Genomic DNA, 14571 nt, shown 5'->3' with positions numbered 1-14571 from the left:
TGCTTGGTTGTATTCCTGTGATTGCCCTTGCTTTTGTTTTGGTTTCATTGAAGATGATGGCCGACATGTTGTGCAAGGCAACACCAGCATTTCTGACCTGTCAGGGCTGTTGTACATGTGAAAGGCAGCATCAGCAGTGATGCACAAGAGTGCACTAGTGCAGTGACTTAAAACAGCGCATGGGCACTTGTGCAGCATTACTTCCATTGTTTGTCATGAAAACAGCACTGTGCCAGTGCCTGCACACTGTGCAACACCAGCGGGGCTGGTTTCCATGTGCACAGCAGACTGGATGGGTCAGAAATACCAGTGTTTCGACATGTCAGCCCCTGGGACTTACTCCCAGGTAAATGTATATAGGATGGAATTGTAAAACTCCATACATTTGCACTTGGATAACATCAAGTATTTGAAGGGGGGGAAACCACTTTATTTTTAGAGATCACCTAATCCCCGGCAATCCCTGGCATCTCCAAATCCTGTCTAGGAAAGACTCTTGCCTGAAACCTCAGAGAAGCCACTGCCAGTCAGTGCAGACGATACTGAGCTAGATGAACAATGATCCTATGATGCGCATGCCTGTTGCTGCCAGCACCATCTTAGAAGAATTATTCCCTCCATGCGAAAGCGAGAACCATTTGCAGATTGCACAAATGCATTAAAAGTGGCACAAAAGCTTTTAAGAAGGCTGAAGATCAGTTACTGGAGGGGTAGCTTTCAACTGATTTTTCTTGTTGTTCTTTTTATTGCTTTAAATAACTTTGTTCTTATGGTTATTCACACATGTTGATTTTTGGAAGTTTTTAGAATGGGTTTTGATAGACTTTTAAAAATCAGGTTGAAACCTGCCTGGAGCTGTGGGAGAGGAAGAGAAATCAGATATAAAGTGGTAGATACAGGCAATGCACCCTAGTTTGCCTTGAGATTTTGTATGAAAGACGGTGGCTGACAGCCAGACGAAGTTGCATTAGTGCAAGGATGTTACATTAGCTACTGCTGCTAAGCTGGGAGCAGGGAATTATTATTAGTTGGTGTTGTTAATAATAATAATAATTCTATTTCTATACCGCCCTTCCAAAAATGGCTCAGGGCGGTTTACACAGAGAAATAATAAATAAATAAGATGGCTCCCTGTCCCCCAAAGGGCTCACAATCTAAAAAGAAACACAAGCAACAGTCACTGGAGGTCCTGTGCTGGGGGTGATGCAAAGCTGTTGGCCATCCTTGTTGCACAAGTGGACAAAGCACACAAGAGACTGAGCAACTCTGAGTATCCACTCAGCTACATGCTCTTCGTGGGTGAGTGCATCATTGCACTAATTCAGTGTTAGTGGATGTCCGCCATTATATACATCCATTAACAATAATCCCACCCACCCACCCCCCAAAAATCAACAGAAAAGCATTTTGTGCGGCAGTCTTTATAGTTTTGACTTACTTAGGTGGCAGAAGCGGCCATACAGCCCTGGGTCACACAAACAGGCTCCATATAATCTGTGACAATGTCCACTGTTAGCACAACTGCATTTCTTGTTGCAGGACTTCCCAAAAAGTCCTTTGGGGCAGCCTGATGGATATGCAAAAAGAAAACGAAATGCAGTACAAAGAGTATTGAAGGTTGATCTATTGATTTCAATATTACAGGAATATTCATGTGTGGAGGAAGGGCCTGTTGTGGGGGATCTGAGTTGCCAGGACCTGATGACCAGCCTAACTGAGATGTCTCCAAGAAGTGTCTGCATAAGGCCAACCGTGTTGGAAGCAGGCAGGAACCACAACCCAGAAAGATGCCAGGCAGTGTTGGCAGGACCCACGTCCAGCCACAGGGTGCAGCCATAGACCTGTGTGATCATTCCTGGACAGTTGGTCAGTTTGTTTTTCTGAAAGGCCAGGGGATGATCTCACGAGGACTCTAGATTTTCTTGCAAGGTTATTTCACCGTTAGAACAGACCAGTGCTGGTGAGGAGAAAGATGTGGCTGAAGCGAGAGCTTCAGCTCCTGTAGAGGAGCAAGAATAAGTGATCAAGTGGAGGAGGAGTTGCATGGCTTTAACCCTTTCTCCTCCGTTTGGAGGAACCTGCGGGAGGGAAATAAATCATGAAGACAGGGGAGTGATGTTGGTAGGACCCTGACTCAGGTGTCCCAGCACTTACATCTGTATTTTGCAAAGACCCTTGTGGTTTGCAATACCTCTACATACTCTGCGCATGCTCATTTCCATGGGTTCCCAGCATTTTTGGATGCTGCAGTAAACATGTGCAACAGTGTCCAGAGACTTAGGCCTCTCCACATCAATCCTGGAAGTCTTTCTCTCTGCACTCTTATTTAAATCAAATGTTCCAAAAATGGAAGAACACCAGGGAAGACGTGGTCTTCTGCAAGAATGGTGCAGTAGGGTCTTGAGACCTGAACACTGCCATGCGTGCACACCTCAGTATCCAGGGACACTGGGAACCAGTGGAAATCAAAAATCAATTATTCAGGTATCTACAGATGCTGCAATTCAGGCTTGCACATACTTGCTGTCAGTCTTCTCTCTAACAGGGATTCCCAGATGTTGATGACTACAACTCCCAAAATCCCCAGCTGCAATGGCTTTTGCTGAGGGATTATGGGAGTTGTAGTCAACAACATCTGAGAATCCCTGGTAGAAGGAACACTGCTTGCTGTAGGTGTCAAAATATCAGCCAGGAGGCACAATCCAAATTGGGACAGCAGAACGGGTGGAAGGAGTTTAACCCTTTGCTTCCAGACTGCTTTCTCATCAAAACGTGCTATCTGAAGCAACTGTTTGCCATCAGAAGGTATCATTTACTGCAATAGTACATTTGGGGGCAAACAGCCACTGGAGGCAAGATTTTCCGTGGAAAAATGGCATAGGGCAAACCAAGGGTTAACTCCTCTCTAATTGCACTGTGGTCCTGAACTGGACCCATCCTCCCTTAAGGCTGCTATTTTAGTGGGGCGGGGGGAGAAAAACTTGAAGAGAGACAATGAAGTGGTGAATGTCTCACCCACTTTTGCCCTCAATCCAGGCTGTGGCATTTATGAGTAGCTCCTCATGCCATCTGACTTTGCCCAGTAAGTCATGGAAAGTGGTAGTGGTGGTGACAGAGAATTGTGGGTATACACGGTAGCAGGGATGGAGCAGTTCTGCATCCACCACAGATCCAAGGACAGACTCCTGAAGGTATTCCGCAAAGGATCCAAGGCAATTGACTAAAATCTGACATCCAAATCCTCTCTTTTCCAGAGTTTGGCCTATCACTTCCAGCCACAAAATGGACAATTCTGTCCATTGCATGATGATCTGAGCTTTAATGTCCTATCTATCATGTTTATATACTGCCTGCTATATACATCTCTAGGCGGTATACACAATCCAAATTACAATATCAAAATAAAAACAAACGAAACACTTCAAAGAATTAAAAACAATTAAAAACCATTCACAGAGTCAGGGGAATAGTGACCCTTAAGCAAGGGGGGAACAATTGTTCCCAGGCCCCAAGAGTCTGGGGGAGCCTGCCAAACAACCCCTCGCCCTCAGCTAGGGCACCCCCTTTCCCCCTCCCACACACAGCTGGCAAGCAAAGCACTCGCTGGCTGGGAGCATGAGGCTCACCCCTTTCCTCTCCAGCCACAGTTTCACGCTGGCTGGGGTGGGATAGACTTTTCTTATACCCCCAAGCATTGGCCCTTCCCCTGCATCTGACATCAGATAATGGGAGGGAAAGGAGTTCACTTTCAGCAATTCTACCACTGCTGACAGGGGAAATGAAACTGTGCTGGGGCTGTGACTGGCGTTGCATCTGACGTCAGGTGCAGGAGGCGTGGCTTGTGGCGTGTGCATGCTTTGCATGTCCAAAAGAACACCCAGGGGAGCCACCAGTCAGACTTTGTCCCCTGGCCCCCGCAAAGTTTCCTATGCCCCTGCACTGACTGAAAGAATTAAAATAATGTCACAGGTTTAAACCAGTGAAACAGTTTAAAATTAATTTTAATTAAAAGCCTGAGAAAATAGGTGCGTCTTAAGGGTCTTTTAAAAACCAATCAAGAGATGGAGAAGCTCTTATTTTGACAGGGAGTGCATTCCAAAGCCTTAGGGCAGCCACAGAGAAGGCCCAGTCCTGTGTTGCCACCAGACAAGCTGGTGAATCTTATTTGGATTCAACTTCAGTTTGTTATCCCTCATCCAGCTCATTACTGTCTCCAGGCACACATTTATGGAAGTTATGCCATTTCCTGATGAAGCTGATATGGAGAAATAGATTTGGGTGTTATCAGCATATTGATAACACCCTGCACCAAATCTCCTGATGAAGATGTTAAAGAGCATTGGAGATGGTATGGACCTTTGTGGAACTCCATACAGTAACTCTCACTTTGCAGAGCAACAGTCTCCTAGTGACAATATCTGGAATCTACCCGAGTGGTAGGAATGAAACCACTGTATAAAAGTGACATCTAATTCCACCTCCCTCAGGCGATCCAGAACGATACCATTGTTGATGGTATGGAAAGCCGCAAAAAGATCCAAAAAGATCAGCAGAGTCTCTCTCTCTCTCTTTCTGTCTCTCTCTGTCAATGCCTAACTGGAGATCAGCCATCAGTCCAACCAAGGCAGTCTCAACCCCATAGCCCACCTGAAAGCCAGTTGAAATGGATCTAGATAATCAGTTTCCTCCAGGACTGTCTGGAGCTGAGAGGCCATCACCCTCTCAATCAGCTTGCCCAACCATGGGAGATTAGAGATGGGCTTACACTGAGGGGTCCAATGTAGGGTTTTTCAAGTATGGGCTAATGAAAGCCTCCTTAAGACAAGGAGGTATCCTACCCTCCCTCAGAGAAGCATTTATGATGTTTACCAGAGCCTCTCTGACAATCTGATTAAATTAAAATAAGCCAAGTTGAGCAAGGGTCAAGAGAGCAGGTGGTAGGATGCACAGTCCGAAACAGCTTGTCCACATCCTCAGGAGTCACAAACTGAAAGTGATCCAGGCTGACCATATAAGAGGAGTTGCTGGAAATCTCCAAAACAAACACTGCCCTGATTTTATGATCCAGTTTGGCCTGAATATGAGAGATTTTGTCCGTGAAAAATTCATTAGAAGTGTCACTGCAGGTAACTGATGGTTCTAAATTTGAATTGAAGAGGGAGGGAGCTCATATTTGCCCTCTCACAACCCTAGACAACTCTGCTGGAGGTGAACTTGCAGACGCAATGCAGGCAGAAAAGAATTGCTTCTTTGCCATGTGTATTGCCAGAGCATAGATCTTCAAATGTTCTCTATGTTGTAACCTGTTGGATTCAAGTCAAGTCTTTCTCCATTTGCACTCTAGAAGTTTGCCTCACTTCTTTAGCTCTTGTAATTCTTCCAAATACTACGGGGCTAATTGTGAAGCAGGTCAGAGAGGACGCTTAGGAGCAATTCTGACTACTGCTCTAGTGAGTCTGTTATTCTAAATTTGCACCAGAGAATCAGCAGAATTAACAGCAGAGCCAACTCGAAACCATTCTTGGAATCCTATTGGATACAATAATCTTCTCGGGTGGACCAACCTAATGGATCCTTCATCCCTACAACTGGCTTTTTAATGCCTTTTTAAAAAAAAGTAGAATCCCAACACTATGGCACCCAGTTGAAAACAGTGCACTTCTTACCATCTTCACACAACTTTCCATTTACTCCTGGTGGGCAATGACACTGCCCAGTTACAGGGTCACAGAAACCTCCATTCTGACACTTACAGAGGCTGCCACAATCTTTTCCGTAGGTCCCCGTGGAGCAGGCTGTAATGAAAGCACAGAAGATGAATAAGCAAAGCAGTCTTGTAACTGCATTAGGGATGAAGAGAAAATACGCTTCAGCTATCATGTTGGAAGGAGATGAAGCTATTAGAGAACGATTTAAGCTGAACAGTCTGGATATTATGGCATGCTGTGGCAGCTTCTGTGGACAATAATATTTATCTGCTTAGTAGTTATATTGACTACTGAAGTAGATAGAAAAATGTCAAGTTGATTTAACCATGTTATTCAAAGAGAAATTGGCCTTGTTCAGACATCATGCAGAATCATGGCTGACTCCTGATTCTGTGAGGTATTCCCAAACTTTGGACTCAAAATGGTTTCCCCTCCCCTTTGCATGCGAAAAGGTTTCAGCTTCCTATCATGGTTTAAAACCAGCTGGGATTCGTCATGGCATCTGAACCTGGAAAATCCTGGTAATTTAGAAGCAACTCTAGCCAATCTGGTTTGGGGAAAGGCCAGTCTTGATCTGGGGAATGCCACTTCCAAATTTGGATCTAGTCAATGAACAAGGGGGCTTCAAAACTGGCCTTCCTACTGTGTGCATGCATGTCAGTTCTTTAGGACAGATGAGATCAGGAAAGCAGAGGGATACCTCTTCAAGCAGAATGGTGCTTTGTTATTGCCACTAAATGAGCACTTGGGTTGTCTAACACTTGCACAAAAACTGTACAGGCGCTGAAGGGACAATAGTGCAGGGGGAGAGTAATTGGTCCTATCCACCCCCAGGCCCGTACCTCCAGTGACTGTTGCTGGTATCTATCTTGTGTTTCTTTTTAGATTGTGAGCCCTTTGGGGACAGGGATCCATCTTATTTGTTTGTTATTTCTCTGTGTAAACTGCCCTGAGCCAATTTTGGAAGGGTGGTATAGAAACTGAATGAATGAATGAATGAATGAATGTATGAATGAATGAATGAATGAATGAATATATGCAAGACAGCCACTCTGGTATCTGGAACATGATCACATCAACCTACTCTCAGGAGAGCAAGTCTGTTTAACAGATGGCAAATGTTTCCAAAGGATTCTACCCATCACAGAGTGTATTTGATTCTTGCAACTCCCCACCACTTTCAAAGCAACACTTGACAGTTGTAAATCTGAAGAGGGGGATTGAAATGAATGAAATCTGACTCCAAAGCAAATGAAGGCACACACAAGAATGCTTTAATAAAAGTACTCTTCAGAGTCAGGTGTAGGTACAGTAGGTTTTGCCTTCTCTGCCACATAAGAACGATAAGAAAACCACATAAGAAAACCATGCAGTGGTTTTCAAACTAAACTCTGAGTTAAGTTTCTCAAAAACACATCAAAGGTTTCTCTGATGTGAAGAGATAAGTTAACAGCAGACAAGCTTTCCTGAAAAACAGTCTGTCCAGCATTATTGGTTTTCCCTTATAATGTAGCCACAGTGAAATGCTGGACCGTTCTAGGGCCCATCTCCAGATTGCAAGCCAAAATGTTTTGCTTGAGAACTTTTGGTTCACCTCTATACACATATAAATAAAAGATACCACCCTTGCACTGCACATGTCCCGGTCACAGAATCATAGAATGTTTGCATTGGAAGGGACTTTGGACGTCTTCTTGGCCAACCTCCTGGTTGTCCAATTTGTTTGAAAAACCTCAAGTCAGAGGGAGCCCACCACTGCATGAGGCAGATGATTGCACTAACAGCTCTTACACATAGAGGAGAAATTCTTCCTAATATCTAGTCTAACTCCTCTCCCTTGCCATTTGAATCCATTGGTTCTGGTCCTATAAATGGCAGCAAAAGAGAAAAAAAATCTGTTCCTTCTTCTATGTGACAGCCAGTCAGAAGTCAGCTATCCTATTTCCCCTGAGTCCTTCCTTCTCCAGGCTAAACATATCCAGCTCCTTCAACTGTTTCCTATAGGACTGGGTTTCCAGCCACCACACCATCTCTGTTCCCCTTCTCTGAACCTGTTCCAGTTTATCAATGTCCTCCTTAAAATGCAGGGTGCAAAACTGGACTGAATACTCCAAATGAGGTTTGACCAGTGCAGAATACAGAGGAACAATTACTTCCAAGGATCTTAACATTATGCGTCTCTTGCATCTAATTGCATTAGTTTTTTGTTTTGTTTTTAGCAGTTGCATCAGACTGCATGTTTTCACACATTCTTATTCAAGATGGCAGAGCAGAGCTCATTGCTAAGTCATTGCCTTGGCTAATCTGTAAGTGCAGCCTACACAAAGCAGCCCACCAGGGCCTGTGTTAAGGTGTATTAAACCATGGGTGGAGAGCGTTAAACCTGATCCATACTACACTGGATGCTAACCGAATAAAAGAGGGAGAAACTGGCTGCTGGACAGTCTGGTTTTATTTTATGTTTTAGTAAAAAGAGCCACGCTGAGGTGCACTAATGGTACAGGTGTACCATGTTATCTGTGAGCTTTCTGTCCCCAACAATTTCTGTGGGTAACAAAAGCACGGATAATGGGGCATTAGGGCAATAGGAATGGGGGGTGGGTATCTGGGGTGGTGAAAAATGGGTCAAAAAGGGCTAAAAACGGCAGAAAGGGGGGAAGTGTGATACCGTGTTCTATGGGTCCCCAGCTGTCTAGCAATGCCCCCAATGCCAATTTTTGCACATTTTCCCATGAAAAAATGCACGCACCCCCCCCTTTTAAAAAAGAGCCACAAAATAGCTCCTTTGTTCAAAATAGTGATCAGAAATGACCTCTGAGGTCATTTCCAGCCATCCTATAATTGCGGATACACAAAAAGTAACCCCTTTTTGCTGGGGTTTTTCATATATATCGAGGTCAAATTCCTGACCACGGATACATGAAAATCATGTGCCAAGATCCACCCATATTGGCCTTCGCATGCCCATTACATGTATACAATTATTGGACATGTGACTTGACCACGTGAGGAGAGCTGATCTTGTGGTAGCAAACATGAATTGTCTCCTTTGCTAAGAAAGGTTCACCCTGGTTTGCATTTGAATGAGAGACTACTTATGAGCATTCCCCTTAGGAGGGATGGGACCTCTCTGGGAAGAGTACCTGCATGCTTGCATGCAGAAGGTTCCAAGTTCCTTCCCTGGCATCTCCAAGACAGGGCTGAGAGAGACTCCTGCCTGTAACCTTGGAGAAGCCACTGCCAGTCTGTGTAAACAATACTAACATAAATTGACCAATTGACTAACCTAAATTGACTCGGTAGAATGCAGCTTTCTATGTTTGTATGGCCCTCAAAATACTAGTAGGATTAGGGCTCAGCTTTACTAATATTCAGAGTACTATTTAACGAGAGCATGCAAAAGCTTTGGGAACTTTGCCCACTATACAAGACTCACTTTCATTACAGATAACACCAGTCCATCCAGGTGGGCAGTCACAGCCACTACTCTCACTGCTGCATTTCCCTCCATTCATACAGTCGGAACAACTTAAGCTGCAGTCATTTCCAAACAGGTTATTCAAGCAAACTGAAATGGAAAAAAACAAACACAAACAGAAAGTAACATGTACTCCTTCATGTATGCTGCAGTTGCATACTAGAAACTGAGGGTTCCCATCCTTGCATCCCCAGATGCTGTTGGACTACAGCTCCCACCATCCCCAGTCACAATGGCTGGTTCCCCCATTTGGGGCCCTCAGATAACCAACAATATTTGGGGGCCCAAGGTTGGGAACCCTCCATTATACAGACATCTGCTTACAGCAGACCAGCACCAGAAATTATCACCCAAGACATGAAACCCAAGGCAAGGCTATGCAGCCATTGGCAAATCTATATGACTTCCAATGGATTCTATGAGAAAAATAAGTACTATGCAACCTGAGTCAGAAGCAGGGCTGGTTTATCCATGAGGTACATTGAAAAGGTGTCTCAGATGCTGGATTATCATGGAGTGGGGTGGGGGTTACAGGGGCATCTGTGCCCCCCACCTACCAGGTGTCGTCTCCTCCAGGGCTTGCTGAATTTGAAAAAGGAGAATGGAATGGAAGAAGAAGTCAAGAGGAGGGGAGAATGGTGAAGGCTAGAGTGTCTCCTCACCTCTCTCCTCCACTTCCCCTCCTCCTTTTCAAATCCAATGTGGGAGGCAAAGTGGGAGGAGAAAGAGAAGCTCCTGTGCTCCCTGGCACTTCTCAGGGAAAGAGAGTGGAGGATGGCATTTTTACCACACCAGAAAAGGGAAAAGTGCTTGGTGCCACATGTCACCAGGTAAAGGGGGTCATTTGGCACCCAACATCAAGTGTTCACCTGGCTACATCCCAGACACTGGGGTCAAAACAATCTTACACCTGCTGCTGTGGGATAGTCCTTCTAGGGTGTTCCCCTGGCCTGTAGATGAGCATCCCCTCTAGAGATAGGTTCCAAAACATACTAAATCAGCCAAAAGAAATCCATCAAGATTTATGGATTGGGAGAGGGGGTAATACATTCCGCACCCAATTCTCTCTTCCCATTTTCATGACAACTCTTCACACAAATTTACAATGCTGTCTCCCATGCCCAACACCACACACTTTCACCACTTCATACAATCTCCAGACACAGACTGTTGAGCAAGATCTCACCTGTCCCAGTCCTTACGTCCCCATTCTTGCTTTAAGAACATAAGAACAGCCCTGTTGGATCAGGCCTAAGGCCGATCTAGCCCAGCATCCTGTTTCGCACAGTGGCTCACCAGATGCCGCTGGAAGCCACAGGCAGGAGTTGAGGGCATGCCCTCTCTCCTGCTGTTACTTTCACTGGGCAAAGAGGCTTCTTTTTAACGTGGTGATTCTCTTGATTGAGCAAGGGGAGAGCAGCTGGCTCTGTCCACCCCCTGCACAGCATCCCTCCAGTGGTGTTGCTGGTGTCTATCATATTTCTTTTTAGACTGTGAGCCCTTTGGGGACAGGGATCCGATTAACTGATTGTTTCTCTGTGTACACTGCTCTGGGAACCTTTGTTGAAAAGCGGTATATAAATATTTGTTGTTGAACAGACAAGGAGCTTCTTCAGCCTTCTGCATTTTCACATGTTTTCCCCCTTTTTGCATTATTTCTTCTAGCTATATGCACTTATTGTTGTTAACAACTCCCCTGTCCTGGTGCCAATTTGTATTTCAAATAGCTCATCATGAAATGGCTTGTGGCAGCAGTTGCGTGCCCAGATGTGGTGGGATTACAACTCCCATCATCCCCTGCCACAATGGCCAAAGACCTAAGGAGCACATCTAAGACCCAAGGAGCCACATCTGGAAACCCAAGTTTGGGAACCCTAGCTTACGGCATTAGGAGGGGTGCACATTATCGCTGAGACCAGGCAGTGGTATCGCCTTTGCTAACTACTCCAGCCTTTTGTTTATTTCATTCTTTTTCCAGAGATCTCCTTCCTAACAGAGCTAATCCCACAGAAACACTCAATTTCCATGAATGCTCACTAATAAAAGTTAAAACACGTTTTAAAAATTTATCTCACCAACTTTGTGCAGAAGAGTGAGCTCTCCACGAACATCTTCTTCCTGATCCTCATAAAAGGAATCTAGTGAGGTACTGAAATGAAGGAGCTGAGGTGGTCTTCTAAAGCGAAGGTCAGGAATCCGAGCCATCTCCAGCTCTTCCTCTTCCAATTCATCAACATCCAATGCTAAAAACAGATACAGTCAGGACCAAGCAATGAATGTGCCATTGTCTACTTTGGGTTTTACTTAAATGTCAAAGATCAGCTGCATGAGGCCCAATCAAGATTGTGACTGCCGTAAGGAGGTAAGGAACATTCAACCCTTTATCCTCTGCACCATTTTCCTTCCTAAAATCCTCTCTGAAGCTGCTGTGGACTGCATCCTTGAAGGGGTCACTTTTTAAAAAAAAGGTTAGCTGAGGATAATTCATAGGAAGCCATGATCAAAATGTGGATTGGCATCAGCAAGGATGCCACAGTGCAGTGAGAGAGTAGCCTAGCAAAACTTCCCCAAGTAACTCAACTGGTGCAGTAGGGAAGTAGCAATTCCTGACACTCTCCTCTTCCCCAGGAAGCCACCTGAAAATATATCCCTGAGGGCTGCACAGTGCTCAGAGATATATTTTTGGATGGCACAGAGGGCTTCCAAGGGCACCAGAAATCGCCACTTCCCTGCTGTAAAACTGTACCTTGGGAAGTTCTGTTAGGCTGCTCTCTCACTGCACTACTGCATCTTTACTTTATATGTCAGCTATAGTTTCAGAGCTGGACTTGTGGTAGCAAGCATGAATTGTCCCCTTTGCTAAGCAGGGTCTGCCCTGGTTGCAATTGGATGGGATACTACATGTGTGAGCACTGTAAGATATTCCCCTTAGGGGATGGGGCTGTTCTGGGAAGATAGGCCTCCAGGATAGAGATGAGAGAGATTCCTGTCTGTAACCTTGGAGAAGCCACTGAGAGTCCATGTAGACAATACTGAGGTAGATGGACCAAAGGTCTGACTTGGTACATGGCAGCTGCCTATGTTCCACAGTCAGAACAAGCCACAGTTTCCTGGACCTGGGTGTAATGGGAAACCGTGGGCTATTCAAAATTGAAAGGAAAAGCTTTAATCATCTCCTCCAGTGAGCAAAGGATGAGTGGTGAGAGGTTCCCAACTTTGAGTCCCCAGCTATTTTTGGACTATAGCTCTCATCATTCCTAGCAACATGTCCGGGGATAGTGGGAATTGTAGTCCAACAACATCTAGGAATCCAAGATTGGGAACCCCTGATCCAAACCAAGGGTTAGATCAGTGATTCTCAAACTTGGGTCCTCAGGTGTTATTGGACTTCAACTCCCATAAGCCCCAACCAAAGGCCACTGAGGCTGGGGATTATGGGAGTTGAAGTCCAATAACACCTGAGGACCCAAGTTTGAGAATCCCTGGGTTAGATGATCATCTGAACCAGGTCACCAAGTTATGAATGGCAAAATACTCCACACCCAGTTACACCCGTGGAAGATTTCCCTTAGGGCACAAAGTGGTGGGATGTTCATCAACAGATCTCTTGTAGCCATGGGGGGTCCTGATTTGGAGCAATATTGTGGTGCTGGTGGGATGCTCATGCCTCCCCTCACAGCAATCTCCATGGGCTCAATCTGAATCAGAGCTGCTGCAATTGCATTGATCCTTTTAAAAAAAACCCAAAAAAACTACAGGAGGTCTGATCACGGATCTCCCATCATCTGCTACCTGCATCCTGAACAATCACACTGTGCAATGACTTTTAGTACTTTTTTTTTTAAAAAAAGTCTGGGTTATATTGTGCATATGCTGAATGTGCCCTCCAAATTGCTTGTCATGAGAACAATGTGCAATTTTGCACATCACTGCTCAAGCCGTCTTAAGGATCCTAATTATGGTGTCCTACAAAACAAAGGGATTTAGACAAGCTGTTTGTCACTTGAGCAGTGCAATCTAAGCTTTTTGGGAAAGGTGCCTACCAAGCAAATTGTTATCACTCGGCCTTAAATTTCATTGATTTCAGTACGACACGTATGTGTTACTGCCCCTGGATCAAGTATTACACAATTACAAAAAATGTGAGAGATGGAATTTGAGCCAAAAACACACATACAATATCTAGGGATTAACTATTACGTTCTAAAAAAAAGACATTGTGAAATTAAAGCTAGCACTTATATAATCATATAGGGTGTTTTTTTAAAAAAGGTACCTATATCATTAAGATAGAGATCACGTTTTAATATGAAACTTTAAAAAAAAATCTGGTGCAAAGGAGAGTAACCTTTTGGCTTCCACACTACAGCTCTAACACAACTGCTTGGATTTTAGCTTGATGTTTAAATTCTCCCTGTAATGAGGATTTGAGCAGTATCAAATTTGTTGGAAATGAGACCTCAAAAGGACCCCATTTTTGAAGATTATATGCCATTAAGATATGCCTCAATTTGAATATGTAAAGCCCAATTATAAGTTCAAAAAATCCTAGCCAGGAACTTGAATTTTGAATTGAGTTTCCTTACTGCAGAAAATAACTTACAGATGCAAGACTGTCTGTTGATGCCAAGCCTGTATCCTTCTTCACACGTACATTCATAGGAACCCAAAGAATTAATGCAGTGTTGGTCACAGCCATCAGTGTCAGCAAGACACTCGTCCACATCTAGGAAGAGAAACAAGGAAGCTCAACCCCTTGTTCCGATTCTTATGCACAAATCAACAGGGACTGAGGATAGACTGTGCTGAATTTTGCTTCAGAACTTCAAGATGAGCTGGCAGTCTATTCAAGAAACATGCAAACCCACCTGTATTAAATACTCAAGACAGTTCACAGTCATAATGAACAATATACATGGAAAAATGAACATTAAACTGTACAAACTAGCAGTGACACCATCTATATAAAATATCCTTTGCCTGTTAGCACGGGTTCAAATTCATATTTATTTATTTATTTGAAACATCAAATATACCACCCACACCGAAGACTCTGGGCAGTGTACAAAAACATGCAAAGCAAGACAGCATTAAAATTACATTCTAAATTAAAAACTAAAGTAACTAACAAAAAAGAAAAAACCAAATAGGTAAACTACAAGGCAAAAGCCTGGCGAAAAAGAAAAGTCTTCAATAGAGATTTAAAAATCAACAAGGAAGGAGCTAAATGAATCTGAAGGGGAAGCGAGTTCCAGAGAAGTGGGGCAGCAACCGAAAAGGCCCTTTCACGGGTCCTGGCGCCCCGAACCTCTTAGAAATCAGGGACCGACAGAAGGGTCATCTGAGTATATCCCCTTCACCGTCTAAAATATATCCAATAAGATT

At 44.2% G+C, this 14571-nt stretch overlaps 1 protein-coding gene across 10 annotated transcripts in view; it reads right to left on the bottom strand.

Moving 5' to 3' along the window:
• LOC128350055 (multiple epidermal growth factor-like domains protein 6) overlaps nt 1-14571 on the bottom strand; it is a 339846-nt gene that overhangs the window by 100365 nt on the left and 224910 nt on the right. For all 10 annotated transcript variants that reach the window (XR_008319136.1, XR_008319137.1, XM_053307637.1 and 7 more), the window contains 5 exons: nt 13790-13912; nt 11262-11429; nt 9145-9276; nt 5667-5795; nt 1439-1567 (listed from right to left, as the gene is read on the bottom strand). Coding sequence is in view for 8 of the 10 variants with exons in the window: in XM_053307637.1 (XP_053163612.1) it covers nt 1439-1567; nt 5667-5795; nt 9145-9276; nt 11262-11429; nt 13790-13912 (681 nt within the window). In the remaining 2 variants the exon portion in view is untranslated. The remainder of the gene's footprint in view (nt 1-1438; nt 1568-5666; nt 5796-9144; nt 9277-11261; nt 11430-13789; nt 13913-14571) is intronic.

The sequence above is a fragment of the Hemicordylus capensis genome, chromosome 3 (genome assembly GCF_027244095.1).
Source record: "Hemicordylus capensis ecotype Gifberg chromosome 3, rHemCap1.1.pri, whole genome shotgun sequence".
NCBI classification, from domain to species: Eukaryota; Metazoa; Chordata; class Lepidosauria; order Squamata; family Cordylidae; genus Hemicordylus; species Hemicordylus capensis.
This window is presented reverse-complemented; position numbering and strand designations above follow the sequence as displayed.